Raw genomic sequence first — 27,281 nt, forward strand, 5'->3', positions numbered from 1 at the left:
TTTGGCTTCAGTGATTTAGTAATTTTCCTCTGTTTTGCCCTTGTGCTCTGTGACAGGGAAGAGCTGGTCTGGCTTCCTCCGGGCTTTTGTCACCCAAGATTCATTGATGAGACACCTAAGGACTAATAAGGAACCGATGTAAAGCCTCAAAGCTAAAGAACAGAGCCAATCATTACCTAGTACAACAAATGCATCCTCTGGAAAAATAGGCTTGAGCAAGGTCTTTTAAACTTTGCTTCTCTTTCCTGGTTTAGAGCAGGGTGAACCCCAAACCCGCTTAGTGCCGAACATCTGGGCAACTCATCAGAAATACGTTTTTTTGGCTGGTATTTATAAAGTGGTTTATATCAGTAAAGGCAAAACCACAGAACTGGATAGAGGATACGCTGTTTCTAAGAGGGAAAAAGAAAATAAACTCGCGTTTACACTACTTTCAACACAAGATCTGCCCTCCTCCGTAAGATCTGACAGCGACGGAAAGGACGCCATCCGGGATCCCCGACCCCGCCCACAGACCCTACGGCCCCGGAGAGGATCTCGAAGACGACTCATGTGTCGGAAGGGTCTCTGTGGGGTCTGAAGGGCTCTATGAGTCTCGCTGGTGCAGATAGTGCCCCACTACCACGCACGACCAGCACGACCCACGGTGCGGAGCCGCTCTGGGAGCCCCCCTCAGCACCGGCCCCTCACTGACCGCGGGGAGGCGGAGCCAGCAGCAGCCACCAATGAGAAGCTGCCGCTCGTCTCTGACTGACAGGCCACGCCATCCAATAGAAGCCTTCACTTGAGCAAGGCGGGGACACTTCGGGGGGCTCTGCTATCCCCGCCCATTGGAAGGGGCGGGGGCGGGGCACAGATCCTGGGCGGGGCTAAAGGCAGCCAGGGGGGCGTGGTCTAGGGCGGTATATAATGCTGGTGCGGTACGATTTCCGCGCTTAGTGGGCGCAGTGTCGCTGGAGGTGTTGTTTGTATTGTGGGTCTGTGTTCAGCGCCTATCGCCGCCTAACAGTCTCTTTTGTTGTGAGCGCGGCTCGCGTCTTGCCTGGGTCAGCGGCTCCCGGGGCGCGTCTCTTTCCCGTCTTACCTCCTTGTGCGCTTCCGCAGAGCGATCTGTCCTCGCCTCTTGTCCGCTGAGGGGGGGTGTCCCCTCACCCGCGCCCCTTTTCTCCCCCCGCCTGGCCGGGGGCTTGCGGCGCTTCCTTCTGGATGCGTCCCCGCAGCCCCGGGCGGGAGGCGGCCAGGAGGAAGCGCTGCCTCCGAGGATTTACCGCTGCCTGGGACTCGGACCCGCTCCTTCCCCGCGGGCGCACCCGGCGCCCCGGCTCCGCTGCCGATCCGGGCCGCCCCCGCTGCCATGGACGAGAAGTACCTGCCCGAGCTGATGGCGGAGAAGGACTCGCTGGACCCGTCCTTCACCCACGCCTTGCGGCTGGTCAACCAAGGTGAGGGGCGGCGGGGCGGAGCGGGGCTCCTTGTCCCGCGCTGGGGACGGGCCGGAGTGAGCGGCGGCCGCCGCGGATGCTCAGCCCGAGGTTCACCCTTCCTCATTGCACCGCCTGGAGGGGTTTGTTGTGTTCAGGCTCCCGGTGAGGTTCTCGGTGCGGGGCTCACCCTTGCCTGGCACCGCTTGGAGGGGTTTGTTGTGTTCAGGCTGTCGGTGTTTTCCGGCTCCCGGCGCCTTCCCCTTCTCCCGCCGGGCAGCATCGCCCGGGCAGCGGCTCACGCTGGGTGCCTGCCCGCATTGCCCCTCTTCCATCCGTGTTTTCTCTGCCGTCGCTCACTACTCGAGTTATAGATTATTCCGAGTTGAATGGCTGTGTCTGCTGTGCTCTGCTCGGGCTGCATGTCAATTAAAACCCCAGAAGGTTTCCCAATTTTACCCCGTTTCTTAACAATGAACAGCCGATTGTTTACATGTGTGTCAGCCTTCGTAAGAACGAGCCTGCTGCCGATGGCCTTTCCTAGAAACTTTGGGCTCGGCTACGTTTGAATAAGCCTTTATAAAAACACAATGCATATTTTATTTTGAAATTATATAACTCCAGATAATAAATTATTCCCTCCCCTCTGCATCTGTCGAGTCAGATGTGCTTTAAAGTGCTAGCTTTTTGTTTCAGTGATGCAGTACTAACTAGAAAAGTCATTCTGTGAGAATTAAAGTATGATTTAATGTACATATGGACATACTGTATAATTGGCAGGCGACTTTCAAGTACAGCTCTAGAGAGACAAATGCTTGATGTAGTGCTTAGGATGCTCAAGTGAAATAAGCTATGAACTGATCCTGTAACACACCAAACACAGTGATAGCCAGAATGATTTTGGCTTCAATTGTAGTGATTACAAAGCTGTGTTTGGTGTGCTTTGCATCCTATAGCAGGAACAAGTTTAGGCTGATGTGGGTTCTTCTAATGTGTTGTAGGTTTTGATGTGTAATAGATGCAAATGCCTGTTTCAGAATCAGAAGGAGAATTACTGTTGTCTGAAATAGTCTGGAGTTGGGGCAGCTGTCACAGTTTAAGCTGTGCAATGCATTTGTTAAGTGAATTGAAGGTCCATGTGTATGGGTGGTTGATATATTGCATATTTTCTCCAAACTTTTAATCTGTAAAAATGTCCCTGCTGATTGTGGAAAAAGGTGAATTATGTTAAAAAAGCAGTTATTTGCTGTGTATGACAAAACTTATAAAAAATTAAACTTGATGGCTACAAATTATTGAAGTTCCTCTCCAGGTAGTGAAGAATATTTTTGTGTAAATTATTCCTGGGGGTTACAGAACCATGTGATTTATTATTTTGTAAACAGTGTTAAAGGAAGTAAATCTGTTCTTTTGACTGAGTTTATGATATTTTTTGAGGTCCTCATTGAAATAGAAATTGGAGGACTGAAACTTTTGCCTTTCATCACGGTATCTGCATGCATATATTCAGCTCCAGAAAAAGAACCTATATTGTCAGTGTAAAAATGTAGATCTATGTGCATCCAGCCTCTGTAGTCTAGTAGGCGTCTTGATTTTTTGTTTACTTTGAAAGTGAAGTCTTAGATTATATCTGAAGTGTTTCACATGTTAGAGGTGGAGAATAGAAAGATTGAGGGTGACTAATCAACTGGTTTACTCCAGTTCAAAAAGGAAATTTGTATAATATCTATGTATAAGAGTTTAATTGTAGAATCACCAAAGAGCCAGATCAAATGAATTCCCTGTATAATACAGGGGGGAAATATGACTTCAGGAGGGGATGTTTTACTAACCCATCCTGCCATGACACTATCAGGAATTGGTTTTTTTCTTGATTGTAATAATTCTATGCACTGAAATGAATGACTATTATTAGTGAAAATGCCTATGTAATGGTTCTGGCTTAGATTTTGTGTGCCAGCTCTGAGTATTTTCTATATTAGTTCATGGGGAGGCAAATTAAATAGCTTGTCTAATTTTTTAAACTGGATTTGTTTATCTTTTAAGTTTAGCATGAAACAGGTTTCCATGTTTGGCTTCTTTTGGTTATCTGTGAGAGAATGTCTTAGCAAAGGTTTTAAGTGCTTTAAATAACCAGCTTAATTATGTAATAGCATTTTGGTGTCTTAGTGGCATTAAATTTGCTATCTGTATTTACTTAAACTGAAATACTGTACATCAGCTGGCTTTCTCCAGCAACTCAAGAGTAATTTGTAAGAGTTGTATGGGTGAAGTAGAATCCTTTTGAGATGCTGAAGTAATTCAGGTATGTTTACTGCTTAAACAGAAGAGCCAAATGGCTAACTAATTTCCAGTCATGTTGAAATTTGTTTTCTAAAGAAAATCATGGGTCTAGACTTCTGAAATGTGATAATTATAGCTTTCAAATTGAAGTGGATAAATTTGCATATTATGCCTATAATTACATATTATAATTTGTGTACACACAAATTACATAATTTTAAATTTAAAAAGTGGAGCTTGACCTGCTTCAAGTTCCTGGGTAACATTTCAGTTAAGAAAGAACAATGTGGAAATAAATAAGATGCTGTAAGAATATTTTCATGGGCAGTATTATTAATCTGTCTTTCTGAATTAAGATACGACAGGAATTTCCTTGCCTTTAAACACTGTTTTGAAAGAACTAAAATCAAATGTTAGTATCGTTCAATGATCCTGCATAGTAAGTCCTGATTTTTCTTGCTGAGAACTCTGTTTAAGGATTTGATGCCCTGTTTCCTTGGGACACAAATACAATACTTACTACTTAAATTTTGTTTTAAACAGTCATTGAAACATTTAACTGCTGCTTAAATTTTAGAACAGTGGGAATCTTTTCCAGGAGACTAGACTTTATTCCTTCTTCTTCTAATTAAGAAGATGTATTTGTATACTTGAACATTAAGCCATCCTAAAAAGGGTATTTTTTTGCCCATAAACCCTTAAGCATGTTATAGATTGAAAATGTACTTATTTGCATGTGTGGTAAGGTGACCATGCTAATAGGATTAATTTGCAGCTGGTATCAGACTGTGGGAACTGGAATTTTGTCCCGTTATTAGCTTATAGTAAGTTCTGTAAATGAGGAACCTGGGGAAAGATGAGCGTCTATGAAGAAACAAGAGCTTAGTACATTTATGTTTTCCTATTTTCAACTCTCATGTGCTCATGTTTATGTTAAATCTGAAAAATATTTGTCTGCGGGACTGATGGTAGTTCTGAAATCCAGCCTTATTTCTAAGGCTGTCTTTGCAGTTGTGGTTGTTTGTAAATGTTGGTAAATGTGCAAGTGTAGTGTTGATTCTCATAACTTGGTTCATGAGTGGTGCTCTAAAAATACTGAAAGATCTGTGACAGAAAAGTTGCTTTACCTTCTTTCACATTTATTTATAGTAGTGATTCAAGAGGAGCAGTTTGTGAATGTTGAATGAAGTATGTGAAACTGCAGATGGAAGAAGCAAACTGTAAATAAAACATGGTGATACCAGACACATTTCCAACAGGGGAGACGTGAAAATGGGTGCTTGGCAGTTGTTTGGTTTGTGTGGATAATTAAATGTGTAGATAATGAAAGTTAGGGTTGCTTCCATTGCTGAAAGAGAACTCTCTTGTGCAGACTGGACCTCTGGAATTCTCCCTTACCAGCTCATTTTAGCTGCTTTGAGATTTGAGGTAATATCTGAAGCTGGCAAGGCTTCCTTTGAAATGTCGATGAGACGATGTGCAGGAATACCAAACCTTCCTATCAGCAGATGGCTGTCTGTGCTAACTGTGTTGAATGGCTTCCCTGAGCCACGTGGCTAGTGGTGATCAGCAGGGGCTTGCTGTTTCTTGTGTCAAATTTTGCTTGGGACTTCAGTAATTAGAGCTGTACATCCCTAAATATTGGGGAGAATGGAGTGTGAGGGAGTGTACTCACTTTGCTTTGTGGAGGATATTAGTGGTCTAATTTTTTTATTTTTCAGCAGAGATGGCTTTGTTAAAATGGTTGAAGTAGGAGCTTAACAATAAATTAAGGTTCTGTATATATTACTGTTTTTTGTTGTGGTCTAAGCTCAGCTTGCTTGGTAGGTACTGTGCAGCCACTCGTTGCTTTTTCCCTAGTGGAATCTGGGGAGAATGGAAAAAAAGGTACAACTTGTGGGTTTAATGACTGAAATAAAGTAAAATGTAATAATTATACTGGAAATTAAAAAGAGGACTAAAACCCAAGAGAAACAAGTCATGCATAATACAGTTGTTTTCCATCTGCCGACTGATGCCCAGGCCGTCCCTAAGCAGCAATCAGTGGCTCTGAGTCAATCCCCCCAGTTTATATGCTGGACATCCATCCTGTGCTGTGGAATATTCCTTTGTCCAGTTCAGGTCACCTCTCCTGGCCATGCTCCCTCTGGGCTTCTTGTGCACCTGCTCCCCAACAGAGCGTGAGACACTGCAAAGTCCTTGATTTAGAGTAAGCACTACTTAGCAACAACCAAAACATCCCTGTGTTGTCAACTCATGCTGAATCTGAATCACAGCACTCTACCAGGCACTAGGAAGAAAATGAGCTCTATCCCAGCCAAAACCAGGACAACTTTCAATAAATCTGTCTAAACTTGCGAGGGGTTTTGTGCTTTTCTTTAATTTATCAATAATAAATGTGATTGTGGAGTGACATACCCCAGCTGTAATGTAAGAAATCAGTTCTTGGCATGGCACAAACACATGGTGCTGCTCATTCCAGTCACTAATGGTGTTGAATCACCATCAGTGTAACTCCAAACTCTCCTTTTTGTCTTTATAGTGTCAATCACAGAAACAATACTTGAAGCAAGTGTCCTACTCTTTGAGGATTTCAAAGCACTTCATGAAGGTTATAGGTGCTTTGAAAATGAGATTTGGTTGTAGAAAGCTGACTGTTTTAAAGTTATTCGGAGCATTGTATGAAATGTAGTAAGTTTTGTGCTCCTCAGATTTTTTTCAGACTGCTGGTCACTTTTAGTTGCCATTCTTAGAAGTTAACCAGAAATAAACTCTTTTGGTTTTGGTTTGATTACTAAAAGACAAGAGTCTAAGCAAAATGTTTAGGTGAAATTTGATATTTTCCAGGCTAAGTGTGATGAGAAATTCAAGGGAATGGATATGATGTAATGGTTGCACCATCAAACTAGGGATGGCTGACTTGGATCCTATTTCTGTTTTCCTAAAGCAGCATCAGAAGTAGTACCTCTTGGAGGGCAGAAGGGATATTTCAGAATCTGTCTCTCATCTCAGCTATCCGTATTTGGTAAAACTTCAGAAGTTCACATTTTTGTTATGGTTGCTCTTTGCTTTTACTGCAGTGAAACTGTATTGGAGCAGTCAGAGGGCTTCCTAAAAGTTAGATTTCAATCTTGCTCTCTTAAAAGGCTGCGGAAGTGGTTTATCAGATATTCCAGTCATGTTAACAGGGCTTCTGCAAAATGCAGCTGAAGATAATCATACTTTCTTCACCCCTGGGCTTATCTGTTCTGAAGCCTGACTGAGCCTGGAGCCACTCACTGCAATCACAGTTAGTGTAAAGCTGCCTTCTAATTCACTTGCACACTCACTTTGGCAGTCAATGAGAGAGATTGAATTTAAAGGTTTCAAATGCAGGCTGACATGGTTTGTCACTTTCAATCCTTTTTGACACCAGCCATGCAAATTAAAACTGTAACCTTCTGAATACTTATTTACTGGGGAAATCAGAAAGAAGGTCACATCACTATTCCTTTGGCCTATGGCTTGTTTGACTTCTCTTGCATGTACTTAAAATTTATGTATGTGACCTTTCTGCCCTCTGACTTCAAGTATAATTAAGAAAGAAAAGAATTTAGGATGCACTTTTGTTTGAAAGATTCAGGTATCAACGTTCAGAGTTGAGAAGGGTCTGTAAAGTATTCAGTGTGGTACTGCATGACTTTTTAATTAGTATTTAGCAGGGTTCAGTAAAAAGCATGTTTAAATAAATTAACTGGTAACTGACACACCTAATATTTTATGGTGAATTAACTGACTATTCTTAGCTGAGCTCTGCAGGAATCTTGCAAGCTTAATGTTTACATTATTAATACTGTTTTTCAAATAGGAGATAACAAAGGACAGGGCTTCTCTACTGGGCATGTGGAATATCTTGATAAAGTGGTATGGTCTACCCCTGAGTCCTGGGAAGGCAAGTCTCATCCAAGCCATGGGAGCTGCTGGTAGGGATGGTGATAGTTCTGGGAATTATTTTAGAGCCATATATTTCTAGCCAAGTGTGATTATTTTTTTTTCCAAGTGTAACAGTAGCTAGAAAATTAATATCTTTATGGCCTTAAGCTAAGGCCATAAGGGCATATGGACTCAGGAATTTAATTTTCTTGTGACATTCTACTTACAGAAGTCCATATGTCTTAATCTTTGAGGAAATCATGGAAAAATACAACACTTTGCAAGTTTGAGAAGGTCTGTAGGCCTCTTGCTAGTCTGATTGGTGCGTGAAAGGGATCTTTGACTTGTGCTTTGGGAGCCTGACTGCCTTCAGGAGTGAATAAATGTGCAAAGAGGCCCTGAAAACTGATGGTGAAATGTCTGGCCAAGAAGTAAAATGAAAAAAATGCACAATGCTTTAGCAATAAAAATCTTAATAACTGAAACCAAATATAAGGACCAGTAAATTTTGTGTGTCTTGGCATCTTTGCCTGAGAATGAGTTGCATTTAAGGACATTTGATCCCTGCTAAATTGTTAAGCTCTTTGAGCTGTCAGTGGCTTGGGCTGTACAGTAGCTGTATGTTGGCTGTTTATGCCAAGGAACAAATTAAAGAGCAGTAACTGGAGAGGTAGCATGAAGAAGCATTGTTAGATTGACTGATGTATTTTTGTACCTTATCAGCTGAGCAGTGCATGTTTTATTCTTTGTGTGTTTCTCCTATCTTAAAATTTTCCTTTGCTCGTACCTTAGAATTTTTCTTTGCTTAAACTTGCCTTTGTCATATTTATCACTTAGGGTTCTTTTATGTTGTATTGTTGTTTTTCAGCATTTTTCCTTATTGTCAAGGCAGACTTATTAAGAAACTGGGCAGTTAAATGGATTTCCTTTCTATTCTCCATCTCTAGTTGCTATTTGCTGGATGCCTTTCATTTCTTATTTTGATATGTTTATCAGACTTTTGGCTGCAGGTAGCAACTCAACTTCAACAAAGTTGCAAGGCAGCAAAAAAATGTCAGTTTAATTCTTGTAGATGGTAAATCTTTCACTTTTTTGGCTTTTATAGGTGTTCTTTTATAGATCTTTATTTTCTAGGAAGAATTTGTTGACAAAGTAATTGGAAACCTAAAAGATTAGAAATCATTTCACTAAACCCATTGTACTTGATCCAGCAGAAAATTTGTCATAACAACTGCTGCTGTGCTGATCTTGGTATAATATAGTGACAGTGAAAACCTGAAGTTGCAAATCCTTTGAGGATTTACTGATTTTCTTTGACTTCATTAATCCAGCAGAATTGTTCAAAAGGAGCAGTCTGAGTTAGATGCCTTTATGTGGACAAGACAAAAAGTATAGGAAAATATCTTAAGTACTATGTGCAGTTTCAGACACCACAATATAAATCACAATATAGGAAAGATAAAGACCATTACAGGGTGTTCAGAGGAGAGGACTGTGAAGATGAATGGTCTGGAGGAGAAGCCATATGAGATGTGGCTGAGGACACTTGGTCTGTTCAGCCTGGAGAAGGGACTGAGGGGAGACCTCATTGCAATCTGCAACATCCTCATGAGGGGCAGAGGAGGGGCTGGCACTCGTCTCTTCTCTGTGGGGGACAGTGACAGGACCTGAGGGAAAGGCGTGAAGCTGTGTCAGGGGAAGTTTAGGTTGGATATTGAAGAGATGTTCTTCACCCAGAGGGAGGTTGGGCACTGGAACAGGTTCCCTAGGGAAGCAGCCCCAAGCCTGACAGAGCTCAAGAAATACTTGAACAATGTTTTCAACCACATGGTGGGATTCTTGAGCTGGTCTTGTGCAAGGCCAGGAGTTGGACTTCAGTCTTTGTGGGTACTTTCCAAGTCAGGATAGTCTGATTCTGTAAATTGCTTCTCCTCTCACTGCTGTTGCATTTGTTGAATGCTTGGAGAAGAAATGTGTGTCTGTAGCCTTTTATTGCCTCAAACTATTCAGTGACAGTACTCTGGGAAGCAGATGTTTGAAAGCAAAAGGTTTTAGATGTTTTCAGCCAATTTTCCCTACTGCTTTGGGATAAAAATGATGATTTTCAGATGTAGAAATGGAAGGACTGCTTCTAATGTGGTCATTCTTCCTTTCATGTGTCCTTTGTGTTTGCTGGTAGTGGACAAAGGTTTTTGTTACTGGTTCGTTTTGATCCATGTCCTAATTAACTAGAGGTGGTCAATACCAATCCTGATGTGTCCCTGGTAAGAAGCCCAGTTTCTGCTCCCTGCAGTATTTGAGGATTAAGGAGATTTTTGTTGCCTTTCTTCTGCTGTTTAGCAGAAATGCTGTAGTGCCCTCTATGCTGACTTCAGTGATATAGCTCCATGGGGTAAAGCAGTGAAGTAAAAAATCACCCTTTCCCTCTCTGTCCACCTCCAGACTACTGCTAAATGATGAATTTCACTTCTGTTAAAGTGAAAGGCACTATGGTTTTCATGTCTCTTTAGTTATTTGACTTTTTATGTTGTTTAACTGTGCCCCATCTCCCCTTCTGAGCTTGCAGGAAAGTAGATTTTTCTCAGCTATAGAAACACACTTTGGATATGATGGTCTTGAACATTTGTAGAGTCATGAAAGTTCAGAAAGCATTTTTTCACTTTATTAAGTATCCAACTGCTTCATGATCACTTCCAGTATATTATTTTAGGCTCAATAACTCCTAATTTTGAAGAAACTTGGTCACAGATCAGTTTTCTGCCTTCCTTTAAAGGGTTCCCCAAAATCTTTTTGGTATTTGGAGATGTTTCTCAGAGGATTAGTATTTGTTCTTAATGATTGGCTCAGTTTCTCCACTTAAAGCCTGGTGTGTCTGGAGGAGCGAAGCTGCTTCACAGCAGATGGGCTGCAGTGATACCTTTAGCCCTTGCTAACACTTGCTCCCTATGTAGAGTTATCCCAGTCATATCCTGGGCTGGAGAGTCTGCAAGGTGAAATGCAGCACCTTGGTACTAGATATTAAAGACTCTTGTGGTCCAATTTGTCTTGTGCTACACAGATTAGTCTTAAAGATTCTTTCTGCTTATCATATACCCTTGACCTTTTTATTACACCATGCATCCATGGTCTGGAAAAATGATTAGGTTTTTATTGGCCTACTGTATAAAAGCATAAAATGAAAGATTTATCATGTTTTTAAGGCTTGCTGTATCTGTTCTTTAGACCTTTTTGTTTCTGCAGGCACCTGAGTCTTCACAGAAGCCTGTTAATACCGTGTGAAACAAATGCTGGGAATGATGTAAGTGTAGTCATTAAGTGCTCGTGAGGGATGTGGTGCTTTTGGCTGGGGTTATTTTTTTTTCTCAGTAGCCAGTGTGGGGTTGTTTTTGATTTGTGATGAAAACAGTGTTGATAACACAGGGATGTTTTCATTACTGCTTGGCAGAGCTTACACAGAGGCCTTTTCTGCTCATTCAAGGCCTTTTCTCCTCCTTGCCCCACTGGTGAGGAGGCTGGGGGGGGGAGCAAGGAAGGGGGTAAGACACAGCTGGGACAGCTGACCCCAGCTGACCCAAGAGATATTTCAGACCATATGGCATCGTGCCCAGCATATAAAGCTGGGGGGAAGAAGGAAGAGAGGAAGTTTGGAGCGATGGTGTTTGTTTTCCCAAGCCATTATGTGTGATGGAGCCCTGCTTTCTTGGGAATGGCTGAGCACCTGCCTGGCCATGTCAAGGGCTGGATGAATTGTTTTGCTTTGCTTGTGTGCATGGATTTTGCTTTACCTACTATTAAACTGTCTTTATCTTGACACACAAAGTCTGTTAATTTTATCCTTGTGATTTTTCTCCCACATCCTCTTGGGGGGAAGGGAGCACCTATGAGGGGTTTAACTGCTAGCTGGGGCTAAATCGTGACAGAGAATTAATGACCTCTGAAGAACTTTTCCAGCCTTATATCGTTTGTGAATTTTAGGATCTTGGGTGATTACAAACTATTCATATGAGCACACTTTGGAAAGAGCAGAAGCATTCCACAAGGGTTTTCCTACAAGATTCCAATACAGCATCTTACATGTAGTGATGCAGAGCTATTGACTATGCAGCTTTTGTAGAACGATTTTTGAATGCATCTTGCAGGCAACTCTATTATGATTAGGGCGCTAGTTACTAGAGAAGGCGTTGTGTGTGTTTCATTTTTGGGGGAGCTGTTTCGGGAGGGTTTTAGAGCGTTTCGGGAATTATTTCTGGAGCGGTGCCAGGAGGGGGCGACAGCGGCCCGGCCCTGCGGGGCTCCCGGGATCGGGTGTGATCCCCGGGAGAGGCGGGATCGGGTGTGATCCCGGAGAGAGCTGGGATCGGGTGTGATCCCCGGGAGAAGCGGGATCGGGGCTGTGGGATCGGGTGTGATCCCCGGGAGAGCCGAGATCTGGGCTGAACGAATGGATGTGAGGCCCCCGGGAGAGGCGGGATCGGAACTACTAGGATCGGGCATCAGCCCCCCGGGAGAGGCGGGACTGGGGCTCCCGGGATCGGGTGTGAGTCCCTCGGGAGGGCCGGGCTCGGGTGTCATCCCCCGGGGGAGCTGGGCTCGGGTGTCAGCCCCTCGGGAGAGCTGCGCTCTGGGCTGTAGGAATGGCTGTGATCCCCGGGAGAGGGGGTATTGGGATCGGGTGTCAGCCCCTCGGGGAGCGGGGTCGGGGCCATGGGTGTTGGCCTGTCGCAGCAGCTCTCGCAGCCAGGTGTGTCCTGTCTGTCCCCAAGGCGCAGGTGTGTCCCTGTCCTGCTGTAACCCCAGCCCAGAGCCCCCGCGGCCGCTCGCTCCCTCCCCCGCGGGGGAATGGGGGCGGGAATCGGAAGAGTAAAAACTACAAAACTCTGGGTGAAGAGGGGATACTTTGATAAGCAAGGTACAAGCTGCACACACAAGCAAATGAAACAAGGAACCCATTCTCCGCTTCCCATGAGCAGGCAGGTGTTCAGCCATCTCCAGGAAGGCAGGATTCCATCGCAGCTGTCTGTGGCTCAAGGAGACAAATGCTTCCACCTGGAACATCCTCTCCCGTCCTTATTCCTCCCACTCCAAACGTCCCCCTCTTCCTTCTGCCCCTCACTTTATATATCGACGATGACACAGTATCATACACCAAAGGAGAAATTTGGATTATTATATGTTAAGAAGAATGTCTTCTCTGTGTACTGATGCACTGGGACAGGTTGCCCAGAGAAGCTGTGGAAGCCCCATCCCTTGGAGTGTTCCTGGTCAGGTTGGATGTGGCTCTGAGCAGCCTGGTCTAAGGAAAGGCATCCCTGCCCATGGCAGGGCATATGGAACTAGATGATATTTAAGGTCACTTCCACCCCAAACCCTTCTATGACCTGAAGTAGCTTTAACCTGTGGTGTTTTCTTCATGTATGCTTGAACTATTAAGACTGCTGTCAATCCAGTTTGAAAAATCTTGAATAAAATTTTAAAAGAAACTTTCATAGACTTCTAAATTTGAAGGTCTTAAAATATTCCTTTATTATCAGCTGATGAAATGGAGAGTACAGGGAAATTACCTTAATGGTATTTATAAATTATTTGTTTATAGATGCACTTACATAGTTTGCAGATGTGAAATAATAGGCCTTGTTTGAAATCCTAAGTAATAGTTCACAAAGTTCAATATAATATTAATTAAAAATGCTGGTGTGTATTTCATTACACACGTAAGTGGCAAGTAGCTGGCTGTGGGATCAGGTCTATAAAGAACTCTCAGTGAATTATCCTTTAGATTAATGCCCTGATGGAAGAAAATGGATGTGATTTCCTTTCTTAACTTTTAGATTACAGTTTAGACTTCACTGGTGTGCTGAGCATTGCGCTAACATATTTTCTGCCTCTGAGTGGGTTGTAGGTCCTGAAGGTACCAATCCCTTATTCCTGTTACTGTGTTAAAAGCAATGACCAAAGCTTCCAATGACTGCCTGGGCTAGGAGGCTGCTTGCTCTGATGCCTTGCATGAAGCTGATGCTGAGTATTTATTTAGTTACTCTAGGCATAGCTAAAGTACTCTACTTGCTGGATAGCTTCCTGCTTGGTTATTTTTCTGGGGAAAGTAGTGAAATTGATAGGAAATAACTGAAACAAAAGTACTTTTTTTTCCCCACTTGAATAAAGTATAAGGTAAAACTGTAGGTTAAATTCTTTACTGTTCTTTCAGAGTATTTTGCTTAACTTTGTATTATTGCACTGGAGTAGTAGTAACTGGCTAGAGCTCAACTGTGGAGCTTGTATTTCAGTGAGTGTTTTAGCAGTGACTTCATTATTTCTAAGTCTGTGCAAATGATGCTAATCATGTAGGTATGTCTTGTCAGCATCTGGATGAGGTATTTTTTGGCTCATTATTTGGAAAGGTTTCATTGCTGCTATCAAAGCTGAGATTTGAAGGTTTTCTGCAGAGTCATTGGAAAAGAGCTGAGTGGAGGGAATGCAGAAAGCAAATGTAATTCCTTCATTCAGATTTGGTACCTTAAACATGGCTGTGCATACTGTTGGTAATGGATGTCAAGCTGTGCTGTAATAAAATAAATGTTAGCATTATTTTTCTTTCATTTTATTGATGACTAATCAGCTGTTTGAGCTGTATCAATAATAGTCAATCAACTTTTTCTTATAACACCTTTTGCCCTTACCATACTTCATCCTCAAAACAGCCATCCTGACATGGGAGAAATTTTTTGTGTACCTAATTGAAATCCTAACAGAATAGTGAATGCAATTTCAAGCTAAGCCACAAAATGAAGAAATAAGAGCAGATGGCCACTTCAGAAAAATAGATTAAACAGAATAGATATTACTGGCCAGCTACATAGTTAATCTCATACTTCTTGTCAAGGGGTACTGCCAATACATAGTTATTATGCAAGGGTAAAGTAAAAGCTGTATGAATTTAGTGATAAAAGCTTTTCTTCATTCCCAGTTCATTCAGAGAATTTAGTGTTATGGTCATATTTTTAAAGTTACATTTACAGCAAGTATGAGTATTAATATATTAAATTAGTTGTACCTTGCTTGAGAAAGGGATCCTGCAAAAAGAGCAGCTCTGGGAATGTAGTTCCATTTATCTATGAAAATTCATGGCAGCATTTCTGGTATTTTCGGGCTCTGGGACACACTGATGATTGAGTCTTTAAACCCACATGTCAGATTTGGTAGAGGGATTTGTGAGTGTCTCTCTCCTGTTGGCATGAGGAAGAATTTCTATTCCCTGTGGTTAAATGTTCTTTTCAGACCTATTAGTGGACAGTCAGATTTTTCAGTTAAGTGAAGCACCTTTATTTCTTGGGTGTATGCAAAAGAACACATTCCAGCTTCTCTAGGTTATTTAGGTGGTTATTCTGTATGTGACTGGACATGTCATTCCTGCACTTGCTCTAAGGTCAATGAATGGAGAGGGGGAAGGAAGATTTGGAACTTAGTAACACCTGACCTTTTCTCTAGGAAGACATCAGGGGTGCACAAGTACTCATTGCAACTGTTTTGAGTTACTTCCCTAATGCACTTTTTTGCTTTGTTTCTCTAAAGTAGCAATAGAAAAGTCTTACCCTAATAATTGGTTATTGCTGTCTCAGCTGTCCTTCATCTTTTAGGTACCTAGACTCTAAATTTCTTAAGTAGCTGTATTTTTTTAAAATTCATTCTATTTGTCCTCTGCCACAACTAGAAGATAACTTCATTCTGTACTTTTGGAAAATGGAGCATCAACATTTTCTTTCCCATATAAAAGCAATTTAAGCATCACTGAATCACGAAGTAATGGCACCTCAGGTAGTTTGCGTTGGCACTTTTCTTATTGTTTCTTGGCAGACAGAAGTGATGAAGGAGCAGAAACCTGAATATATGGGGCTGTGAAGGCAGTGGGGGACAGGCAGGGCAGGTGTCTGGTTAGAAGCAGCTTCTGCAGGTTCCCAGCATGACTGTTAAAAATATGACCAGTTTTGTTTTTGCTGCCTCACCTTGAATGTAGGTGAACTTCCCTGGCTGTCAATTGTTCTACTGCACTTAAAGATGTCAGCTGTTTTGTGCCCAAGACACTTTGTAGTAGTTGATTTTCAGTGTATAATCTGTAGAAATGTACTGAAATATGCTATTTAAACTATTGAATATAGGAATTACTCCCCTGAGAACCCACGTGCTCATCACTGGGAAAAAATGTTCAGTGAAAGTTTCCATTCTGAAATCAGCTGGATGAGAACTAAAACAGTAATGTGTCTAAAGTTAATTTATCAAATAATTGTGTGACATAATTTGGCTGCAGTAAAACTCAGGCATCACATTTTAGATTTCTATATAAACATTTGATTTTAAACTGTCTTCAAAACAAACAAGTAAGGCAAATGAATTTGCAATGTCTTGACTGCTGAGTAGTTGCACAGAACATGAAGTTTTCCTGATTCTTACAGTTATACCATAACCACATCAGTTGGAAAGAAACTTAGACCTTTAAAAATACTTTTTACTGAAGAAAGATGCTTTTTGTAAACAAATTTACTAAGTCAAAATATAACTTAACCAGAAGGAGCTGATTAGTTCATGAAGATACTTTCTTTAGAGAAAGATTTTCAGTCAGAGCTGTATCTTACCATGAGTCAACCCACACCATAAATGCTACTAAATCTGTAGTGTATTTTAGCTTTGTAAGGTGTGTTTCAGCAAAGGTTAGTGGCATCAGTTGGTAGTTACTTCAGATATTTATGCAGGTATAAAACATGGTTTGTTTCAGTTTTTCTGAAATTTGGAAAGATACATGATGTTCTATTAGGTCAATGCTAGAAATACTAGTTTAAGAAAAAATCTTCATAGATGCCATGGAAGTTGGAAGATTGCCTTCCTCAGGGAAGGTGCTTCATGGACAGGCACATGGTCCTACAGAGGCAGAGATTTATTGCAGCTGTAGATGTGGCTGCTTTCCTGCAAAAACTGGTCTGTTGAAAGATGTTTGGTCCTTTCCTAAAGATTTGCAGCTGTATTGAGTCCCTAAAATGGACTTTCGAGTTTTATAACACTTCTAGGGGAGTCTGATCTTGTTCTACAATTTTGAGAAGTGGTTCAACTAATTTCATGAAAATAACTTTAATAGCGTAGTATTTGGAAAGAAATTTGAATGTGCTAGCAATATGTATTATTCTGTGTAATATGTGTCTTCATCACAGAAAATAATTTGGATTTGCCTGCTATTGAGCACATGAAAGGGATTGTAATTAATGTTATCCCTCTGCTAGTTAATTTTTAACTTGAATGTTTGAAGTTTTTAACATCCAAGTTTTGTTGAAGCTCATACAAAAACTGACCACACAAATTTCTTTAAGCTGAACTTTCCCATAGGACAGTAAATGTGCAAGCTGGCTTTGTATGTTTTTCCTGCCAAGTTACATTACTGCAGCCCAGGACTATAATGGGTGACAAAAAATAAAAATTACTGCCTACAATTATTTTCTCAAAAGTGGTGCTTTACCTCTTTTATCTGCTGGCAGTGGAAGTCATGACCTTCTGAAGGAATCATGAAGTGGTTTGGGTTGGAAGGACCTTAAAGGTCATCTAGGTACAATCCCCCTGCCATGGGCAAAGGACACCTTCTACAAACAAGGACCAGCTTGTTTAAAGCCCATCCAACCTGGCTTTGAGGTTAGAGGATTAGCGTTGTGTTGAACTAATCCAGGATGGTGTGTTGGAATTAGTCCCTTTTCCTTTACATGTGCCAACTACAGTCTGTAGGTTTGTTTCCTACATCTGTGGGTCAGAAGGCACAAATGCTTTAGGTTGTTACCTTTTTCATAAATATTATAAAAGCATTTTTAAAAATTGTGATTTTTTTTTTTGTTTTGCAGAGTAAAATATACAATTCATCTATTTTATGAGCCATGACATATACCTGTTTTTGTGGTTTTGTGTTCTTTCTAGACAGCATTACTTTTTCACAGCTTACTTGCACATCAATAGTTTGTGCTTTAGTAAAGATAGTTTCCGATGTGGAATTTCTGAGGATTGAGAAATTTACATCAAAGGACCAAAAAGCTTGTGTTAAAAGTCAGCAATATGAGAAAATTAGAAACAGTAGGTTGAAACGAGATTATAGATGAAGGTTTATCCAGTCTGTGCTGTTTTTAATGGTTCATCTTTTAGAGGCTCTAAGCAGTGATTGCAGTCACTTTCTGAGTTCACTCAATGCAATGCCACAGAATATATAGATGTTTTTATCAATTCTGCAGTAAGATTCAGATTATACTTGTTGGTAGAGCTTATGTAGGATCAGTGGGTATGAGTTTAAGTCATAGCAATGTCTGGTGGTAACTCTGAATTTCACTGAATTAAGAATAAGAATTTAAAAACACTATAGTTACTTGCAGTAGCTTTATCTCTGTTCCTTTCCCTAACTCTGTGTGAAATATGGACAGTGAGAAGTTTTCGTTGGACAGAAAATGCATTTTGGACAATGTTGCATTCTGGGAAGCAGCGGGAAGAGCTGCATGCTGTGTGCATTTTCAGCCATGCACAAGAAGAGGGAAAACAATGGACTGCTCTACCCTGGGTCTGTCCATATCTGTTTCTCTGGACTGTTTTAGCATTCCTATGATGAATGAATAACATGGATTTCTACCATGCTTTCAGGTAACAAAGCATGGCTTTCCATATTCCAGTATTTCTTGAGAAATTAATCTTGGACAGAGGAAAGAATATATTAGGACTTGTACTTTTTTAAAAGTACCAGAGATGGAACAGATCTTTCCTCCAAAAAAAAAAAAAAAAAATTTCAAAACTCTTTAGAAAAACAGCAGAAATCAAGACACTTGCTAAAACTTGAATGAGAGGAAGGATCACCACTTCCAAAGTGCTGGCAGTGCTGTTCTGGTGCAGCCCAGGTGCTGGTGGCCTTTGCAAGGGCACCTTCCTGGCTTGTGCTCAGCTTGTTTGAGCTTCAGGTCCTCTTCTGCAAAGCTGCTTCTGGTGTTTGGTTTCCAGGCATGGGGTTCTCTTGCATGGGGTTGTTCCTCCACAGGCACAGGACTTTGCACTTCCCTTTGAACTGCATAGCACTGCTGCCCATTCCTCCACCTCTTGCAGGCACTTGGAGTGTCATCACAGCCCTCTGGTTTTTGGATCACTCCTGGTTTTCTGTTGTGCAAAGCGCTGAAACTGCACTCTGTACCATCAGCCAGGTAACTGATGAACATGTTAAATATCATTGACCCTCAGAGCTCACCACTGATGTCTGGCCCCTGGCTGGCCTGGTTGAGATGGCCCTGACAGAGTCCTTTGAGCCAGGCAGGTCAGTTTTTAGTCTGCCTCATGTCTCTATCCTGTGCCTCATCAGTCCACATGAGGATGGGGTATGGGAAGCTTATCAAAAGCCCTACTGCAGATGGGGTGGACACATCAGCTCTTGTCTTATCTTACATTGTTCATAGTGCTGTTTGGTGTGTGCGATTTCCCTGCCATAAATTTGTGCAAACTGCTCTCATCTTGGCCTTCTATGCTTGGAAATGGTTTTCAAGAGCTGTTTGCTACATCACCTTCCAAGAGATCAAGGTGAGTCTTACCTTGCTGTGGTGTCCCAGATCCTCCTCCCTCCTCTTGAAGGTAGGACTGGTTTGCCTCAGGCATCGGTGACATTCCCTGATGACCATGAGCTTACAAAAGCAGTGGCCTGTTGATGACATCAGCCAGCTTTCTCAGTATTTGTGTATGTTTCCTGAAACTTCTGCTTTACTGATGGTTTCAAGACTTACAGAAGGTCTGAATTGGGTTTTACTGATATTTATCAGTGGGGTATGACACAATACAGAATTAAGGATTAGCAGAGTGTGAGGCTCTACCACAGCCTTCTGTCATTGGGATGGAGTCTCTGGCAAAGCTCTAGTTGCCTAAAAATGATTTTTAGAGAAGTAGAAGACAGCACTTCTTGGTCTTGCTGATGGCTACATAAATCTTGCACAATGCTGAGTAAACAGCTGTTCAGTTATTTGTGTAACTATCAGTTATACAAAACACAGGGATGTGTTTTGTTAGCATAGCTATCTTCTAGTATTAAATATGGTTTGTTTGAATTTGCTGGCAGATCTATAGACTTCAGTCTTTGCCAGTGCCTTAAAGTGTGGTCTTAATCGTGCTCAAGTCTGCCTGTTGTAAGGATCAACAGCTGGATGTGTCATGGCTACTGCTTCACCTTGGCAATAGTTTAAAATGTGATATTTGCATACTGAGAGCTGCAGGTTGTGTCCATTTGTCACCTGAGGTCTGATTTACACCTTTTCTCGTGAGAGTTGTCTGAGGAGTCACAGAAAGTTTGTAGTACTCTGCAGTGCTGTGTACATGATAAGGAAGGAAGATTTTAGGCCCTTCTTGATGTCTCACCAAAATGTCAAGTGAAATCTTGTGTAAGAGCTACCTGACTGTGTTCATATGCTGAAAAGAAAAAAGTGGAACAGCTGCTTGTAAGGACTCTTGATACAGAATATTAATTTCATTTTGGCTGAGTCCTATGCACCAAGAAGTGTAAGATGCTCTGTACATTCGATTTTATTTTTAGGTTACAGAACAAATGAGTTGACTTTTTGTAGTTAGTGGATGCCTGACCTTGCTAACTTTGAAATATTCATGCTAAAGAAAGATCTACAGTAGGTAAATGTACAGTAGCTATAGTAGCTAAATCATCCAGATGATTTTAGCATTTTGTTATATGAGATAAGTAATTTTCAGTGGAGTAGATTGAGGATATGGGACTGATGTCTACGTCTTGTTTTCTTCTTGAGCAAGACTGATTAAACATCTGTTAATACCTTATACATGATTTTGACAGTTCCTACTGTGGTACTTCCTACCTGCTAAATTATTAATCAGTCTAAACAGATTTTATTGAAGTCATTTTTGATGTGAAGGTAATAGGTGTTAATTTAGTTTTGAATTGCTTAAATAAAAAAGCACATTAAAAATATTTGTCATATTGGTGACTGAAATGTATTCTCAGATCAGTGCAGATAGTAGTACCTAGACTGTAAAATAGAACTTATAATGCCTGTGAATGCAATTTAAATAAAGATTGGTTTGAGTCCTTCAACAAGGATATTATTATTAATTTGAGGATTCTGAATGCTGTAGACATCATTCTGGCATGAACTGCTTATTTTATTGTAAATTGAAATTAGATTCATTGTCAGTTGCTTTTACAAAATAAGGGTGGCATATGAAAGACAGTTATTTGGAATTCAACTACTGCAATAATGAGCATTAGTTGAAACAAATTAGTGTGGTTTTTTTATGCACAGTTCATGCTCTTAATGCATTACTTTCTCTGCCAGTTCAGATTTAGGACCTATTATGGATGCAAAACGTGCGATTTTTAAGAAGACTTTTTAAAGGATTAAAATGTTGGCTGAGGAGAATAGGTGAAGTTTTCTGAGGCTCTTAAAAGAATCAGGGTGGGTGCATTAATAGGAAAACAGCATTAAAAATTGAAAATTCTGTTGCATTTTTTATTTGTGTTTAAGACCCATTTCAGGATGAGTCTAAATATTTCCATTCCACATATATTTAGTTTCCTTATTTTAAATATTTTTAGACTATTTTTGTTTGATTACTTTAGTTCCCTAATTTTCCCTTTTTTATATTTTTTCTTTTTTTTTTTTTTAATAGAGACACACTAATTAGTATTTACTTTGGAAACATCGTAGAGGATAGAAAAAGGGATCTTTGTCTAAGCATTTTCTCATATAAGAAAATGTTTAGTTGCCGAACTTAATTGTGTGTTTTTCTGGAGGATTGGGATGCCATATACAGTTGAAATTGGGAAATTCTGCATTTTTTGTGAATGTCTACACAGAGAAACTGCTTTGAAGCAAACTAGACTATGCTAGACATGTTTTAAGATACTCAAAAGTAGGAGGCTGAGGTTGCCTCTCCTGTTTAGTGCAAAAGTTGGGAAGGTTGTGCAGCTTCATGCTGATCAAGAAGACAGGGAATGAGTAGTAGGTCTCTTGGAGGCTGTTGTAAGGAAATCTATGAGGTTTATTTCAGCAAGTCTTTTGGAATGTATTAAAGCCTCAGTGTGGTGATTCTAGTTCAAGTTGGTGCTGTGCAGTACTGTTTTCAGCTCAAAAGATGAGAAATATTGTTTGGAGAGGTGCTGATTCAAAGAACTTTTAATCATCTCCCTAGTAGGGCAGGGAATAAAGGAGTCCAATAAAAGATGTATAATCTAAAGCACAATCAAGACCATTTTACTACAACAATAATGAGATTAAGCTCTCAATTTAATTAAACTTAGAATTGTAATTGGGTTCACCATCTTGTGTACTCTGGATTTACAGAACTCCAGGAAGGTCTGTGGGCAGTTAAGTCAGCATCCAGCACAGCAGACTTCTATGACTTGGCTTCGTTGGGAAAATTTAATTTTTTTTTTTGAGAATAAGTATTCTTAAGATGTGTCTTCTTGGATATATTATGGCTTTTGCCACAGTGAAGAATTCCAAATAAATAGTATGGAATGCTGATATTGTCAGTTTTTGTCCATTAAGGAAAAACTTTTTTTTTTTTTCTGAAATTCCTCTACAACTGACTTGGAGCCCCCTTTTCCTCTGGGAGCTTGTCTCTTATCAAAGCTTGACTGTGTTCCTTAAAGGGGGTCTTCATGAAATGCAGACTACTGAGTTAAGGTCTGTTTTTTGTAGTGCCATCACTTTGATTTGTTTCTGGTGTGAAACCAAAAGGAATCATGCTGCCAGACTAAGTGGCCATCCAGCTCAGTGTTCTGTCTCCATCAATGGGCAAAAGCAGTGAGTTTTCAGGGGCTAAAAGGACAGGGGAAATATGTAAAGATACTTAGCTTTCAGTTTGACTTAAGAGCTTTCTGAATTGAGGAGGATGTGATTTTCTAAGTCAACTGTGAAGTTGTGAGAGTTCACTGAGAAATATTCTTGCTGTTGGGCTGTGCTTCAGTAGTTGTACAACATGCTTGATTGAGTCAGTCTAAATTTTGATGTTTCCTTTTCTTAGATACAAGGCAATAAAATTGCCCAAATAAAGCAAAATCTATTGCTTCTATTGTATAATGTTAGTAATTTTCAAACCCACTTGATTTAGGAGTATTTTTAAAGGATAATGTGACTCTTAGAATATTTTCACTTTCAAAATGAATGTGGAAACTACTTCTAGTGCAATTGCAGTGCAGTTCCATCAATGCCCTGTTCTCTTAAGCTGTGATCATGTGGCTATCCTTGAATGAGCCTTGCATTTTTCACTTTTCTTCCACCTAAAGCAGAAAAAAATAGTACAAAATTATTTGGATACGATGGTGTTTTTGATAAGACATCTGAATCTCAGGAAATAAAGTAGAAACTTTCTTCAGGATTTGCAGGCAAATTGACCTGATATCTGTTTCTCCTGATCTTGTGTAAAGGAAATATTGCCTTAAGGACAAATGCAGTAAACATTTCTGTTTACTTTGAGGTTGACATTAGTTCTTATATTTATTATATTGATTTACTACAGACAAATAGGTCATCACTTTGCTCAGCATTAAACACAAGTATTTATATTGGCTTAGCTGAGGGAGCTGGAATCCTGGATTGTACTTCTGCCCCAGGAAGATTAATTCTAATTGAAGAATAATATGAAACAATTCTACTTTGTCATTATCTGATGTATCTACTGCTGTTATTTGGTGAATTAACTGAGGACTTAGATCTTTTCTCTGATTAAATCTAAAGAAAAGAAATCCATCCATGCAGTTATTACTGCATGCAGTTAAATTCCTGTTGCATTAGCTGCATCCTTGGTCTGAGAACATGAGATTTTAATCTCTAGCATTATGGGAAGCTTTAATCACATGTTTATTTACTGTTCGTGAGCAAGGAAATGGCATTGCTTCATATAGCAAAGCAGTGCAGAATGTAATCTAAGGATTAGGAAAAGGCAAATCTTCCCATCCATTTGACCTTGAAAAGCTGATTGGATTTCCTGTGTGATCTGGCATGATTTTTCCCTAATTATCTAAAGCTCGATGTATGTGAATGATATTGCAAGAGCTGTGTTGATATGGATAAAATTCTAATGCTTAGCTGTATTTCCTGTTCATCTTAGATTTCAAGTGCAAAGAAATAAAAAAAAGTAAAATCTGAGATAAAATGTGATCAGTGGACTGGACTTTGTTCATACAAAACTAAAGTATTTTACAACAGCAATGAAGGCAGAAAGTCTTAAATCAGTTTGATTAACATTAGACCATAACAGGAAAAAATTACTTAATCTTACTTTGCATTGCTTTGGCAATGGGCTATGGTTCTTTGTTAGTAAACTAATTTGTCTTTAAAACAAATGGGGAAAATTGTGATCTGTTTTGCTGAGAGCTGATTTGCAGCCTCTTAATGGGCTTCAGTAGCTTCTTCAAGCAAAAAAAAAGTTGTTTAAACAGTGCAAGTAAAAGAATAAAGGGTTTTTGCTTAAGATGGTCAATAAAGTGTGTAGATACTTGGCTTAGGAGAACTGATTTTTGGAGTAAGTAATGGGTTTCTTTTAATAATTACTTTAGTGACTTGAAGTTCAGGATCTACTAGAGCAAGAAGACAATTGTCTTTTTATGTTTCTTATCAGCTCAAAGTAGTCCCATATTATGAGCATATTTAGCATTAATCACATTGTTGCAAACAAGTCCTTCAAATACCAATTCAAATAAGTTTCTGAGTTAAGGTATTTAGGAAATACAATGTAGCACTGTATTGATCTCTTAAGGGATTTATGCATCTGGCTCAGCTGAAGGATGTTACTGAGGTAGAACTCTGTGCTTAACTCTTCAGCTGCATTTTAAGTGCATCTGAGGTGTCTGAAACAACTCATTTCCAGGTGTAATATTTTTTTGGCAATTTCTAGGAAGTTCCTTAAGCCACTGCTGATTCATAAAGTTGTGATTCTCACTTCCAGGTGGGCAGGGGATTGCAGTGTATGTCATGCTCTGCATTTGTGCATAACAGCATATGACTCAAGATGAGAAAACAAATTTTTAGTTTTACCAGTTCATAAAAACTTGGTGGGCTTTGATGTTGAAAGTACTTTTATGTTGTAAGTTTAGATTCTTTGGGAAAAAGTCCTTTACTGTAACAGTAATTACAGTGACTGAGAACTTGTAAATGTCTTGCATCAGGCTGGGATCAGTTGAACTACCTGGGAGGTCTTGGTGCATTCCTCTGTCACAAAAAAATACAGCAAAATGCATTAATTGAATTTAATATTTAATGGAGTTTAACTGTGCTTTTCTGACTTTGAAAAAATTTTAGTCCTAACATTTAAAATCAATACTAAATCAAATCATATCAAATTTTGTTGCAACTGCATTTGCTTCAATCATTACAAATTGATGTATTTTTAATTCAGTTTTAATAATCAGCATTTCATGGTGTAAAATATTGCTAAAGATTAGCAAATTGCTGGTCAGTTTTAAGCTTTGAATATTTATACTAACAGTGGAACACCAACAGCACTCTTAAAATTTAGTGTTGTGTTTCTATGTGTATAACATAAAAGCCTCTAAGTACCTAATCTTGTTTTTCAAGGGAAATCAAAGAGCTTTGTCACTACTGCTCTTGTTATATGAGGAAGGAGCAGTGTTAGAGGTATGTCTGTATTTGAATGCTGTGACAGTATTCTGCTTTTACACCTGAATGTGATAGTTGGAAACTTTGACTTCTAAATGGTACCAGTCACCTGATTCCTGAGTGGGAACATCACACCCTATAAAATTTTAGTCTTAATTTCACCTGGAAATGAGTTCGAAATTAAATTGATGTAACTTCACATTTGTTTAATTGCCCATAATTCCCTAGTCTGTAATGTGGCATTTCCAAATTTCCATTTTTTACCTAGATTTTGAATATTGAAATATCCTTGAATATTGAATATTCTTCAGTTGTTGTTAGCTGGTGGGATAATGGTGCTGGAGACATTTTTTTACGGAGCATGATGAAACAAAGGACATGCTGGAGCAAGGTTGCTTTGATAGGGCTTCTCCAGAATTTTTACATTGCTGCAATCCATAGAAATCAAAAACTTCATAGAGACTTGGCAAGAAGTTTTGAAAGTACAGCTGGGGAATTCTTTTCCTTCAAGAAGCCTTCAGATAGTCTGAGGCTGGTCTGACCTCCTTAGTTTCAGGGACTGAACAGTAACTTGGATAAATTGTTTATTTCCTGGTTTGTGTTAGTGAAGTTAAAACTTGCATGGAAGATAAGTTTCAGTTGTTAAAAAAGATGTTGGCATCTTAATTTCTGTAGTGGTAAATTGAAATGGACTGGTATTCATTAAACAAATCTGCTGATAATGAATGGGCTTTTTTCTGTAGTTAGAAATGTGTTGGTTTATTCTGTTTTTCATTGGACATAATTTCAAACCAGACTGTCTTTGAAAAAAAGGTGTACTGTAGGCTGATTTCTCCTGTATTTTTGATTGGTTTCTTTGCATTCAAGTTTTTATTACAGTCTCCTCTCAGCCTAAGATCACATTCCCATTAAAGAAACTGCAGGGTCTTGATGAATGTCCTTAATTTCTAGTGGTCCAGTAGAGTAGAAGGGTGTTTCTTGTTGTAACAGTTGAACAAGATATATGGAGATTCTTGTGGAGGACAAGTGCTAGAGTCCCACAGCAGAGCTTCTCTGGCACTAGTGAAATGAGATGAGTTTTGGTGTGTGCTAACCTCTTTAATGCTGCAGCATGATGGACCCAATCCAGCAAAACTGCTTCACTTCATCTCCCTGTATGTGCCTCGTGAATCCTCTCTAATGAAATGAAATCTGCAGTTTTTCATTAGCACACTGGAGAGTCAATATTTGGAGAAAAGTATAATCAAGAGTCAGTTTTGTGTGTGCCTCTGGAATGAATTGAGTCAATGCAAGCCAGGGTTTGAACTTCTGAATCCCATTCCTAATAATGTCAATGCTGGTATAACACTAATCTCAGATTTTTGGGTATGATCTATGTGCCTCAATTACATTTCTGAAATTCCAAAAGATTAACTTGGTATTGGTTCCTAAGTCCACTGTAGAAAGCCAGCATTAAAACTGATACTTTATTTATAGAAGAGGAATAAAATTGTTGAATATTAAACTATGCTATGTTTTTTAATTTATACATGCTCAAAGGTGTCTAGAAATACCTTTCACTAATTGAGCCATATTAAAATATGTATCCTAACTGTTAAGTGAGTACAGTGTTTGCAATGCTAATTCCAGGTGCTGGTATAAACTTGAATATACAAAAAAGGGAAACATGCTTTATCTTATGGGCCTTGTATAACCAATTTCGTGTATTGATTAAACAATACATAAGTATGCCATAAAGTATTAGCTTTGACATTTATTTATACTAAATTTGAAGATTCTTGGCTTTTAGATTGTTGCATTAAACTAAAAAAATAACTTTTTCTTTAACAGAAATTGAAAAATTCCAAAAAGGGGAAGGAAAGGAAGAAGAAAAGTATATTGATGTAGTCATCAATAAGAATATGAAGTTGGGACAAAAAGTTCTGATTCCAGTAAAACAATTCCCTAAGGTAAGCCCAGTTTTCATATTTGATAAATGTAAGTTCTTACAAAAGATATTTCACTAGTATTTTAACTGTTCTTTAATGTAACATTTAAA

At 39.7% G+C, this 27,281-nt stretch overlaps 1 protein-coding gene across 1 annotated transcript in view; it reads left to right on the forward strand.

Moving 5' to 3' along the window:
* Positions 1 to 933: 933 nt before the first annotated feature.
* Positions 934 to 27,281, forward strand: part of KHDRBS3 (KH RNA binding domain containing, signal transduction associated 3) — an 87,150-nt gene continuing 60,802 nt past the window's right edge. The window contains exons 1-2 of the mRNA XM_009088286.4: positions 934 to 1,442; positions 27,074 to 27,192. Of these exons, the coding sequence (XP_009086534.1) occupies positions 1,355 to 1,442; positions 27,074 to 27,192 (207 nt within the window). The 5' untranslated portion in view covers positions 934 to 1,354. The remainder of the gene's footprint in view (positions 1,443 to 27,073; positions 27,193 to 27,281) is intronic.

This window comes from Serinus canaria, chromosome 2, assembly GCF_022539315.1.
Source record: "Serinus canaria isolate serCan28SL12 chromosome 2, serCan2020, whole genome shotgun sequence".
Classification (NCBI taxonomy): Eukaryota; Metazoa; Chordata; class Aves; order Passeriformes; family Fringillidae; genus Serinus; species Serinus canaria.